The sequence below is a fragment of the Ambystoma mexicanum genome, chromosome 2q (genome assembly GCF_040938575.1).
Source record: "Ambystoma mexicanum isolate Mex_15411 chromosome 2q, UKY_AmexF1_1, whole genome shotgun sequence".
Classification (NCBI taxonomy): domain Eukaryota; kingdom Metazoa; phylum Chordata; class Amphibia; order Caudata; family Ambystomatidae; genus Ambystoma; species Ambystoma mexicanum.
Genome location: NC_090924.1, coordinates 755,382,865 through 755,396,486, shown reverse-complemented (window position 1 = coordinate 755,396,486; position 13,622 = coordinate 755,382,865). Strand labels below are relative to the sequence as shown.

At 43.8% G+C, this 13,622-nt stretch overlaps 1 protein-coding gene across 3 annotated transcripts in view; it reads right to left on the bottom strand.

The window, feature by feature from the left end:
* Positions 1-333, bottom strand: part of DYNC2I1 (dynein 2 intermediate chain 1) — a 2,286,904-nt gene extending 2,286,571 nt beyond the window's left edge. For all 3 annotated transcript variants that reach the window (XM_069647988.1, XM_069647989.1, XM_069647990.1), the window contains exon 1: positions 181-333. In XM_069647988.1, coding sequence (XP_069504089.1) covers positions 181-195 — 15 coding nt within the window. In that variant the 5' untranslated portion in view covers positions 196-333. The remainder of the gene's footprint in view (positions 1-180) is intronic.
* Positions 334-13,622: the final 13,289 nt, after the last annotated feature.

Below are 13,622 nucleotides of genomic sequence, written 5' to 3'. Positions count from 1 at the left end.
ACATCAGGACACCACAGTCAAAAAGGCTAAATTATAGAAAGGACGGGATAATCACTTGCATATTGGGAGAGGTGGAGCGTCTAATACGTGACACTATAAGAATGTCTCAAAAGTTTCTGTTATACAATATTTAGCACTCCGCGGTCCCATAATATGTGCTATGCGTCTGCTGCACCATACCTTGTCAGACTGCATAACAGCAGGGTCCCCAGTCAATTATGCGCTATGTGGGCGAAGCAGTCACTTTCTGCTGTTACCAAACGTAATCCTAGTCTCTGTTGCTGTCACTGGCCGCCATGACATCCGAGTTTTCACTAAACTGCGCATGTCTGTTGCCACAGATCCTACTGCACCTAAGCGTCAATGCAATCTTAGCAACGAGGGCGCAAAGCAGAACGTCGAGCGATCGATGATCTGCGGTTCTTTGACGTGGTAGGAATACGTAGACACGTTAAAAGCCTGATGTTGAAGCAATTATTTTGGAGGACTCCCAGAGCAGTTTCTAGAGTAGGCAATAGTGTGTCTAAGGAGAGAAAGACTAAAATGCGGAGTGCACTGCAAAAATGAACCAACATCATAAAAACAATGCAATGAAACAAAAACTGTTTTTAATGTAGTTGTATTTAAAAGTATTCAATATAAGTAGATACCGCAAAGAAGACAACAATAAATATACATTTTTATTAGCTCATACATACATACATGTCAACTTTATTTATTCGAAAGACACTAGTCGAGTCCTGGCTTTTACTTTGCATTCTAGTTCTCTATTTATAATGGTACAATCCAGCACTACAAGTTCCTGAATGCAAAGATAAAACCAGGAACGGTCTAATGACTCCCAAATAGACCGGATAATGTTGGCATGTAGGTATATATGTTCATTCTCTAAAGGACACTCACCTGAATTTAGCAGTTGAAAAGTCTTTATTGCTGCTGCATTATCTATTTTGCTGTCAATTGACAGTTTAACTAGAGACAATAGCTTAACTTTGGCCATTAAAGACTGTAAATAGGTTTGTATCGGTTTTAATTTATTGAAACTCCTGCTAACAATTAGAAATATTCATAATACAAACACTGTGTGGAACAAGTTCCACTTGCCCGACTCCAACGCTGGTACAGCGCAGTGCGAGGGGCATAGTTAGCCAAGGGGACAGTGCGCATCATGTGTGAGGGAAAAACACAGTTCCAGGGAACATTCGGCACAGAGTAGCACCTTGGTCCCGGGCCTGCTTCTCATACATGCCAACCCTCCCGATTTAGGCGGGAGAATCCTGACTTTTTCGCGGAAAAATATTGCTATTTTTCACGTTCTCCCGAATAAAATACTTCTAGCCCCAGTGCATCCCTATGGGAAAATGTGTGACTCCCTATTTCTCTGATTAAATCTCCCACCCATGTGGGTTGGAATGTTGGCATGTCTGGCTTCTGGACATAGAAACTTATGATTTATTCACAGGTTGAACAATAAAAGAGAGATATCTGATTCCAAGATGGCCGCTGTGGGGTACGGTCGAGTTTCCTGTGCTCCGGCGAGGCTGACAAGAAGCAGGCCTGTAGGCCAACAAGAAAGTAGAGATAAAATCTAGCTGCAAGCTGCGGAATAGCGTTGGAGGAGAAGTAGTGGTGGATGACTACTGATCGGCCCCCAACGCTGAATAGAGTTAGAAGGAGACCCAGCCGGCATACAGTGGGGCGTGACGCTGGAGAGAGAGGCTCTCGATCTGGAGGGGAAAGATCGGGTAGAGAATTCCGAGGGACTCCCATCGAGGCAGGAACAGCTGGAGGTGCGGCAGGAGGAGGAGTGGAAAGCAGGATTGGAGTCCCGAAAGGAATGCAAAGTCAGAGGGGGACGGCGAGCGGGCATCACCTTAAGTGCGCTGGAGATCGGGGAAGAAAGCACAGAGGGATAAAGCCAGAGCGCCGAATGCCAGAAGATAACCGGAATAGTTTGTGAAGGTGCCTCCACGCAACGAGAAGGTGTGGCTTGGGAGTGGCTGGGGGCCCGAGGCCAAATACATTAAGCAGCAGAGCTCCTTGGGAGTGAAAGGGGGCCTATGGTGGGACAAATCAAGTGCTGTGGAGACCCAAGTAAGTGAAGGCGCCTTTATCGAACGCAAAAGGGAGGCTGAATTGAACAAGACTAGTGATCTGGGAGGGGAAATATAAAGTGCCTTTCCCCTTTATCAAAATCATTGATGTGGCACTAGAAATATGTTCAACACTAGGTTAGTTGAGTGACTTTGCTTGGGAACATGGGAAGGCAAAGGAGGTTGCGGACACGAAGTGGGGACATGGTCAGTGTCCAGTGGAAGTGAACTTTAAAAGGGAAAACAGACCGGCACCCCGGCCACTTCTTGAACATCGATCCTCAAGAGAGGCTAAAAGGCTAAAGGGAAGTGAGAAAGGAGAGGGCATTATATATTAAAAAGAGCGGCAAGGGGCCACAAACTACATAAGTTCCTAGGTAACGGGGAACTGAACAGAGATTAGAACTGGTTTTACGGCTTAACAGTGAATCCCCACGGTGGCTGAACTTTGCACTTCCAGATGCTAGGAACTAAAGGGAAAACCGCCCCCATGAAATTTAAGACACCCACCAGAATGCACGGGGGGCCAGCTGGAACGTTGTTTGCAGCCTCGTGCCGGAGAAACATTCATGGGGCATGAAGCGGCACAGCAAGCAACAGTAGAAAGGGAATCTGAGACAATCAAAATGGCCCTGAATAAGGAAGAACTCCAGGAATGCCTTAAAGGTATGGAAGATGGGACTGTCCCAAAGTCTTTATATACTGGGACGAAGTGCTCGGATGGATCAAAGAAATAGATGGCATTGAGAGGGAACCATCCCCCCTCCTGACTTTATTTGGCCTGCAAGAAGAGGATGATGAACTAAGTAAAATAAACGGATTGGCTTTCCCACTCCTACTCGCCACAAGGGCCGGCCTGGTCTTCTCGCCTCCCAACCAAAAAGGAATGGACTGCCATTGCAATGAACATATACACAATGGAAAAAATTACAGCAGCCCTCCACGAAAAGGCAGCCCGCCACGAAGAAACCTGGTGTGATTTTGTCAATGTACACATCCCAAGCCGAAGGCAAACAATGCCAGAAGATCCAGAACCATCATAATCCAACAGGAATACGAGACCCAACCACCACTCTACAGCATGGAAACAACCAGGCCTGTCGCTCCGAACGAACACATGCTAGCGGAACGAGATCGACATCCCATCTTGCATCAATCACAGATCACCTGTCACCGACAAAATGGACTAACTTGCCAGACCGTCTAGGGGAGGGAGGGGGGAAGGGGACAAGAACATTTTATACACAATGGGGAAGTGGTTTTCCATTGTTAGTAAACAATACCTTTGTTTAATTTTAAGAACATAAAGATGTACCTATGTGAATGCAACATAAGTATATGTATGTACCTAATCCTTTTGTTTCAAAATCAATGAAACCTAAATAAAAATAAAAAAGGTATGGAAGAGAGGATGCTGAACACCTTCCAGGTTCATCTTGAAAAGATGAAAGAAGACATACGGAGCTCCTTGACAGAAGTGAGGAAGGAGGTTAAGGAAATTGGCACCAGCGTAGATGTAACAGAAATAACAGAAGAAGTTGGTCAGAATAGCAAGCTCCTGGAACAATTAGCCAGGGCCACACACAATCTGGAAGTACAGACAGAAGATCTGGAAGACCGATCCCTGAGATCAAACATACGGGTGAAAGGCCTTACGGAAGACATAAGGAATGCAGATTTGAAGACTACGATTCAGGAGTGTTTTGCGAGCCTTCTCACGGAAATGGTGCCAGAGGATGTGAGGTTTGATCAGGTGCACAGGGTGGGCCCCAAGAGACCAGGCCCAGGTACAAGGACAAGGGACGTGCTGGTGGTCCTCTCATCATATTTAATGAAAGAGGACATACTCTGGGCGGCGAGATCACAGCCTAATCTAACAGTTAATGGAACTCAAACACATCTCTTCCAACACTATCAACATTGTCAAAAAGGAAGGCTATGAGCCCGGTGACCAAGGAAATAATGGCAAAGCACATCCTCTATAAATTGACATTTCCGTTCGGACTGCTAATCACTTGTTTGTTTGTTTGTTTGTTTTATTTATTTGTATGGCGCACCTAACCCAAAGGTAACTGGGCGCAAATAACAGGCAAGTACAAGAAAACTTTAGGCTTAGGTTACATGGTACAAGTGACACGGTAGGTGTTCACAGAATTATACGGTTCATGCAGGACATATCAAATAATAAATCAGTAGATACAAAAGGAAGGATTGTTATCAGATGGATAATGCAGTATGCAGTGAAGGGATGCAAAGACGTTAAGTATCATTAGTTCTCTGCCAGTTCACAATATTATGTCTGAAGCTGAAGTAAGTCTGTTCCGCTCCAAGTACATACAGGAGAGAGTTCCAAGTTTGTGCCCCTTTGACTGGAAAGCTACTGCCACCAGATTTTGTTAGGCTAAATCTAGGTATGTTAAGGCAGAAGGAGTTGGCAGACCTAGAAGGGCGGCTGAAAGCTTTCCTGACTATACGTTCGGTAAGGTATAGTGGGGCGGCATTGTTAAGGCATTTGAAGGTCAATGAAGCTGTTTTGAGCAGGATTCTGTCGTTGATTGTCAGCCAGTGGTATTGTCTCCTTAGCTCAGAGATATGCTCTCTGTTCGGGATATTTAGCGCCATTCTAAGGGCGTTATTCTGCAAGGTTCGAAGATGTACTTGCTAGGCCCCAAGTAGAGCGCATTACAGTAGTCAAGTTTTGAAAGTATGAGGGCGTTTGCCAAGATAATGCAACTTGTTTAGGATAGGTACATCCTGCAGGCTCTAATTAATTTGAATGTATAGGCTGTTGTGGATGCCATGGAATTTACCTGTTTGCTCAGTGAGTAGAGTCAAGGTACAATTCTAAGGTTTTAACTTCCTTTATGACTTTGATGGTACCATCAATGTTAAAAGTATAGTAGTCGGTGTTAAGTTTTTTTAAGTTAGCGGTGGTACTGAGAATCAGGAGCTCACTCTTATCGTCATTCAGGCAGAGGTCATGAGATGCCATCCATGCCTGAATGAGGAGGTACATTTTATTCACAAGAGCTGTGTCTTTGAGGTAATTGCCCGAAAGGGGTATGAAGATCTGGTTATCATCTGCTTTGTTAGTGTAGGTGACACCCAGATTATCCAATTTGTCAAACAGTGGCTTTGTGAATATGTTGTACATGGTAGGTGAAACACAAGAATCTTGTGGAACGCCACATGTGATGGGGATAGGATCTGCTGATGCTGATGGGGAGAAGACACTCATAGTCCTATTGTTTAAGAAGAATTGGACCCATGCTATTGCGTCTTTGGAGAAGTGAGCTGCAGAGGAAACGTTTTTGCACAAAACTTCATGATCCACCAAGTCAAAGGCAGCTGACTGGTCAAGGAGTAGTACCGTGGCGGTTTTCCCTTTGTCCTTAAGTTTCTCGATTTGCGTTTTTTAAGTAGATTAGTGCCATTTCAGTGCCATGTTGTGGCCTGAATCCTGATTGCCGGACTCATAAGAGGTGGTTGGTTTCAAGGTACTACTGTATTTGATGGTATGCTACTTTGTCGAGAATTTTAAGTATAAAAAGCACCGTTGTAATGGGCCTGTAGTTCCTCGATATGGATGGGTCCAGTGTTTGCTTTTTTAACAAGGGTAGGACCCATGATTCTTTTAGATTACCTGGTACAGTGTTTGTTGAGAAGGAAGTGTTAATGAGTTTGAATATGAATGGTGCAAGGTCTCTAGCTGCATCTTTTATAAGGTGTCCCAGGCAGTTGTCACCCTGGCACCTTGATGGTTTCAGAGAAGAAATGATTTTCTCGACTTCAGAGATGGAGACTTTGGAGAAGTTAAATTGAGCTAGCAAATTAGTCAGTCCATTAGGGATTAAGATTTGCAAGTCCTGGTTAGGTAGGGTGGATTTCTTGATAGCAATCTTGTTTTGGAGAAGTACTATTTTGTTAGCTAGAGCGTTCTGTATGTTGGTACACCAGAGTTTGTCTTTTACAATGTTGTCTGCCGGTGGGATAGGCGCTTCCATTTTCTCGCAAGATAGTGATTAGCTGTTTAGTATTAGATCTTGCTTTAGAAATCCTATCATTGCATAGGTCTTTTTTCGTACTGATTATTTCTTTTTTATAGTTCTCAGAAAAGTTAATCAGGATAGTCTTATTTTCTTTGGAAGGGGTGTTTCGCCATATAGCTTCTAGTTTTCTTTTTTCTAGTCTGAGGGCTTTTAGATGTGGTGTAAATCAGGCATTTAAGTGCGCTCGTTGTTTACTTTTATGCAATTTGATAGGTGCAATGATGTCTAAGGCATTAGACGTAATGCTATTATATGCGTCAACTAGAGTGTTAGGGTCAGTAGAGGTTGGGAATGAGTTCAGAGAAGGGAGGATATGTGGTAATAACCTGTCCGACATAATATTTATTTTATTACTTGTAGGGTGAGGGAGAGCTATGACTATGTCAGTTGAGGTTCACGTCACATTATTGCCATCGTGAAGGCAATCAGAAGATGGTCTGTCCATAGTTGTGGTGTTATAGCTTTAATTGTCAAATCACAGTTCATATCAGGCACCCAGTCTAGCATCCTACCTTTGGCATGGGTAGGTTGAGTCACTCTTTGGGTAAGTCCCTGTTCTGAGACATGTTAGATATTACTTGGGCGTTTTTGTCTGTTGGATCGTTAAATCCAAGGTTAAATCCTCCTAGTAAAAGTACTTGTGAAGATTCTTTAGTGTTGTTTGAGAGAATGTTAGAGATATCCTCTTCGAAGGAGCCGATAGGTCCTGGTGGTCTATATACTAAGTAGATCGTTAGAGTGCTATAGTTAGAGATCGGTACTTTGGCTGTGAGGATTTCACAGGATGTAATAAGAGGTGAGGGAGTTTGTCTGTTTGCTAGATTCGATTTAGCGATAAGGGCGATGCCGCCTCCTCTACCGTCAGGTCTGTCTGCTCTAAGGATTTGGAAAGTTTTGGGGACAGCTAATGCAAGGGCTGGACTGGCTGCTGCATGTAGCCATGACTCTGTGAATGCTAGGATGTCGAATTATTCGTAGTAATTAGGTCAGCTATTTCCGGTGCATGTGCTACTAGCGATCTAGCATTTATTAGTGCAGTATTGATATTAGTAGAGTTATTACAGTCCGGATGATTTGAGGGTTTAGTTAAGGTAATTTTAGTCTTGGATGGAAAGTTAGATAAAGGTTTCTGTGTTTTGGAAGTAGCCGGCTTATTTGATTTGTGAGGCGGTTTATCCTTAGCGTAGTTTGTATTAGGTAGGTAGGTGAGATTAGATTTGTAACTGATTCATGGCTCATAAAGGCAAGAGAGTCTAGCTCAGAGTCTACTATTTCTTGAAGCAAGAAGGCAGGTAGGGACGTTAAGTTGGTCATTGTCAGGCGTTGAGGGTCTGTGATATAAATACCTGAGATTAAGGTCAGTTGGATAATTAGTGCTGCAATAATTGATAGTAAAGACCACTGGGCAGTCTTAGGAGTCATATCTCTGTTCATATCTTAGGTATTTGACTTGGTAGTGCCTTTAGGAATGCAACCTTACAGAGATAACTGTTATGTTAGGTCAGTTAGCTATGTCAGTCACTTAACTTCTTTCACTTCCTAGGCATTGGTTTGCACATAGTGTATACTATAAGGCCATCGTATGGTGGGATATGTGTAAAAAACATTAATTTTAGTATTAAGAGGGGCAATATATGCTGTACGGCAGTGGTGAGATAGCAGCAAGTACAGAGAACATTTCCTGGGCAGTGGTTAGCACGTAAATAAACTATGCGGCCATTGTAAGATACAGCAAGTACAGTAATCACTGATTTTGGTTAAATGACTGTATATACTGTGAGGCGGTGAAGAAATAAGATATATGGTCATTGAGAGATGTACATATATAGCAGGCGCTAATTCTAGCCGTTAAGGGCACAATATATGCAATGTGGCAGTAATAGGATAGCAATCATGAAGGACATGTCCACCAAACATTTCCTAGGCAGTAGTTAACATGCAAAGTGGGCTATAAGGATTATTATTTGGCTTGCAGTAAATAGAATAGTAACATAACATTCAATAGAACTAGGCTATGGGCAATAATTAAGACATTTGCATCATGGTCAGGCAGATCATTTGACCAAAGGGCGCCTAGGAGGAAAGGCGGTCTCGATACATGCAAGTAATAAGTCAGTAGTATAATGGAACGGCCACGCTGTGTCTAGGACTTGATGCCAGCGGGGAGTGGAGCACACTTAGTGACAGTTTAGGGTCAGGACAGAGTCAAAGTTTTGTGCGTGATTTACAGTTAATCAGTAGTGGCGTCAAAGGTACTTACAGCTGTGCTGTTACGAAGGCATGAAGGTAGCAATGGCCTGCCTTAGAGACCGTAGGTCGAGAAGGGTGGCCACGCGGCGCATCGGTGCGCAAACAGATGCAAAAAATTCAGGGTCGAACTGGGTGCAGAGGCATAAAACAAAGCCTTTGCCTGCAGGCCTTCGCTGGAAGGGCCACAGCTAGCTTCCGCTTGCCGGCGGATTGGTGCATTTACAAAGCACCCATGTTGCTAGGCAAGACTACCAACAGCCTCATGTTGGTTCAAGGGGGCCATGTTGTGATCAGGCGCGATAGCAAGATCAGGGTCCCGGAGAGGAGATCTCAATTCGGATTTGAATCTGGCAGTAGAAATTGCAACAAAAAGGTGGCTTCTGATCTCAGGAGGCTCACCTCATTCAGGGCAAGGCCTAGGAAGTGCGGGCAAGTCATCTGGTGGTGACGGAATCCACTGCTCCTGAGCGGGCACATCGTCGGGGAAGCAGAGGGAGAATGGCTCCTGCCCTCTCCATATACAGGCTTGAACTGGGCGCAGAGGCGCAAAACAGGGAAAGCACCCACGTTGCTAGGCAACACTTAGGATGGCAGACAGGAGAGGGCCACGACGCGCGAGGAGGGATTATCCATCATGAACTTAACTGAGGAAGGGCGGCCCAGGGGGCAACCACAAGACTCTACCGCTCCGAATAGTAATCGTCTGTGGGACTGGTCAGAGACTCGGGCAGATGAGGCAGCAAGGCCACAAAGCTAAGAGGACCCTCAGGCAAAACAGATGGACCAGGGCCAGCAGGAGAGATTTGAATGCAGACCAGATTTTCCCCACACATGGTCTACCTCATCATCTGCAACTACAGGAAAGAAAGGTCAGTGAAGGAGGAGCTGACGCGACATGAGCGGAGTGAAGCGGCTGGATAGCAGTCCTGCCAGGAGGTAAGGTGGAGGAGACGGCATCAAGGAATCACTCGGGGGTGTAGTTCGCCCTCTCTAGGGAAGTTCCCAGGGTTGAATCAGGATCAGAGCCTCAGGAAGGTATCTGTGGTTTTTCGTAGGATCTCTGGTTCTGACCGGGATGGGTGTGGGAGAGGGGGCGGAGGGAAAGGATGGGTTGGGTGAGTGTTGTAGGTAGGGAACGAGTTCAGTGCATTGGGAGTAGGGGGAGGTAGAGGGATTGGGGGTGGGGTGTTGGTGAGGGGGGGTTGGACAGACTGGGCTGGTATTCAGGGGATAGGAGTTATGCATCACCTAGAAATGATGATACTTAATGGCAGTGAACATGTGACAAACAATGTCTATAACAATATATATATATACATAAGAGGAATGAATTTCCCTGTCAAGCGCAGAAAAGTGGAGGCCCAAATAAGACTTTTTTAGGCTGACATAATAATGTTGCAAGAGACCCAGATAAAGAAGGCAGATAGATCACTCCCCCATTTCTGACAATTTACACACCTTTATCAAGCTAATGCTCCAGGGAGGATGGCGGGGGTGTTGATAGGTTTAAATGACGTTCTTCAAGCAAAGATTGACCAAACATTGGTGGACAAACATGGTAGATACCTTTTCCTATTGATCCTTTTGGTGCACACAAGGGTGACTTTGGGAACGATTTACGCACCCAACACAGGATGCTTTTTTGAGGGAGATTTTGTTGAAACTGGAAAGATTTGCAGAAGGGGAGATAGTGTTGACTGGAGATTTTAACTTAGCATGGGGTCCAAGCCTAGATAGGAGTATGAGCAACCGTCACAGCAGAGTTACCCCATCAAAGCTTCCGATGGAGAATTTTCAACACCCTCAAGGACGTATGGCGTTCTAAGATGGCAGTAGAGAGAGGGTTTACATGATTCTCCCACGCATAACAAACATTGTCAAGGATAGATTATGTATGGATGACGGCCACCTTTTTGGGGGAGGTGGATAAAGTTAATTTAGGGGGAATATCAACTTCAGATCACACCCCGTTGATGGTGGAAATGAAGGGGTGGGGACGTCGTAGGAGGTTTTGGGCATTGACATTTCCCTAGGAAGTATTGTTTGATGCAGTGTCGGCAAAACAGGTGGGTAGCAAAATAGACGATTATTTTTTAAATAATGAAAATTAGGAAATAACTCAAGAAGGGTTGTTGGAAGCATTCAAAGGGGTCATTATGGGGGAGATAATAGCGATCCAAGAGTAAAAAGGGAAATTAAAGGTAGGACTGGAAACGGAACTAGAAGCCCAATTGAGGGTGACTCAGCGAGATCCAGCAGAGGGAAAGAAGAACGACTCATATAAAAAAATAAAAGAGCTAAGAGGTGTGACAAACCTGAAGGTGTCTCACTGACTAGTCCCTGGGGATCTGTCATCCAGTTGGCCAGGACACGGCCATCGTTATTGGATCCAGTTCCTGGGGGTGGACCTAGTGAGGGAGGATCACCTGGATGAGGGGTCCGCGGGGAGTGGAAGTGGGACACCGATGGGTGAGACATGGTACCCCCTTCCTTATAACACCTTTTCCCCATCCTACCCTTTAGGATATTCAGAAATTCTACCCCCACCCCTTTTCCGACATGAACACTTTCTTAAACCATGAAAGACAAGGGACTAAAACCCAGGTCAATGCTGCAAGAAGGATTAGAGCCCGGTTGAGGGGGATCCAAGGGTGAAGAGAAAGCACCCGACGTGAAAGTCACTGAAAGGAACTTTTGTTTTGTTGTTTCTGATATATCAGGCCCTCTAAAGCAAGAGATTTTGTATGAAAGAGACTTGGCCACAGAAGGCCCTGATATCGCTGAAAGGAACTGTAACCTCGTGCTGGAGAAGCCCAGGAGTTTGCTGTGCTCAAGAGTCCTGCCTTGTTCCTTGCTAAAAACGTGGGGAATGGAGACCCCAGCCATAACATCCTGATTTATCATTTGGTGAACACTTCTTTCTTTTCTAGTGACATTATCCCACACTATTTTCTAACTTAGTGTTAAGGATTAGTAATAGTTTTCTATTAGTATAGGCCCTTTTTATTTGACAAGACACCACTAGGACTGCCTTATTATTTATAATTTGATGGTCGTAGCATGCTCCCATCTTAGATTTACATTTAGATTAGGTGTTTTTCTCACCCAATTATACAGTTTAATAAACACCCTTGAACTGCGATCACTTGTGTCTGTCTTTACTGTTGCCACCATGAGTTCCTTACAGAGGCCAACTGAAACTGTTGCGCATGCAAAACGCAGAGAGGGCACTGCTGAATATAAAGCAGCGATATTATGTATGTTCCAACAAAGCGGATAGGCTATTGACCTGACAGATTAGAATGGCGAGTGCATAACGAGTAATCTTCAGCATTAAGCAACAAGACGGCACAATAGCAACAGATTCAGAATCGATAGGGAGCTCATTTGAAGGATTCTATAGGACTTTTCATAGGTCAGGTGAACCAGAACGACTGGCAGTCGATGAATGTTTTAGTGGACTTTCGCTTCAGAAAATGATGTGTCAGTAGAGGGATCACTTAGGGAAAGATATTACAGTGGAGGAAGTATCAAAAAATAAATCTCCGGGACCAGATGGTTTCAGCGCGAGCTTCTATCAGAAATACCAAAGAGAGCTGTGTCCCAAGCTTGCGCACCTCTTTAACTCCATAGGGAGGAATGTGAAAGTGACCCAAACTATGGCAGAGGCGAAAGTGGTGGTCTTCAGCAAGCCCAACAAAGACCCAACAGTCTGTAGATCGTATCGACTCATTGCGCTCCTTAACATGGATGCAAAAATGTGTACATGAATCTTACCCGCCTTCTTCCGGACATTATAGGCACAGATCAGTCGAATTTTATAATAGAGAGGCAAACAGGGGATAATACTAGGAAGCTAGCACACTTAATATAAACAATCGCCACATCTGATGGGATTGCCATTGAAATGTGGTACTTGTGTCTGTCTTTCTGTTGATACCTTGCCTTCCTTACAGTTGTTACCCAAATGGTAAGTTCTAACCTGATTATTACATGGTGGAGTAATATAGTGTAGAGCAGCCTCTTTAATTCTTAATTAATTTGATTGTTGGATAATTCCTGTTTGTTCATGTATGCATGATCTAAATGACAAATGCATAAAGTAGTATATTGTTTCGTATAGTCTAACATGTGGTCATATAGTATGAGATCTTAAGTTGCAGTGACCTTAAAGAAGGAAGTAAACTCATATTATAGTAGCGGCTGGTTTCCCACACAAAAAATTCTTATCTGCTCATCTGTAAAAATACCTCTAATTCTGTCTTTCCATTCCTGTACAACATAAAAATATTTGTTGTTTAGGTCATCTAAAGTCTTATATCCTATAATTGTGAATTAATAGTAGGATCAGAAAATTAAGACATCTAAGTTTACCTAAAGTCTTGAAGTTGTGTTCATTGTCCTTGCAGTGTGCATCACGTGGCGCTATTTTGAGGTACTGATTATATCTTCAGTACAATGTCACGACGCGGGAGCGTGTGATGTCATATGTAAACAGACCAGCTTTAGAACAATCTTTCATACTGCTATTTCTGCAAAGTATAATGAAAGTACGTAATCAACATAATTCAGGTGGTTAAATGTATTCCAAAAAGTAATATTCATTATTTAGGCTAGTTCGAGCTATGTAGATGTTTAGTAGGTTACAGTATATATCTCGCAATGACAGTATATATCTCACACTGTATCATGAGTGGATAGTGAACCTGCTGTTAGAAAATATATACCAGCTTAATAGTATCATGCATCAATTGGCCATATAGCATTTTGTCTTCGGTGGCCAATGAATATTATAAGTACGAGTAAGAGAGTGATAAGAGTGAATAATGCTCACCAGTCTCATGGTAAAGGATGTTTAAAATGGGTAATGTTCATGGCTCATTTTAATTTGGGGAATTGTAATCTTCATACAAAGTTGCAGTGTGCACCTCATTGTGTGCCACTAGCGGAATGTAAGCTAATTGTATGAGAGTATATTCCAACTTGTTAAAACCAAGTGTCAGTTTTCCTTACAATATTGCATCCTTGTGTAGAGGAGCAGCTAATTGCCTCTACAGGAAGACCCGCCCCCCCCACCCTGCCATATGCGGGAAGCCTGAGATTGTGCTATGCTTGACGCCAGCAGTTGCAACTATTCCACGACAAATATTCGAGAAGAAGGTATCCACTAAGAAAACCCTATCAAATGAATCCCCGAAAAGATGATAATCTGAGGGAGGGGCTCCCCAAA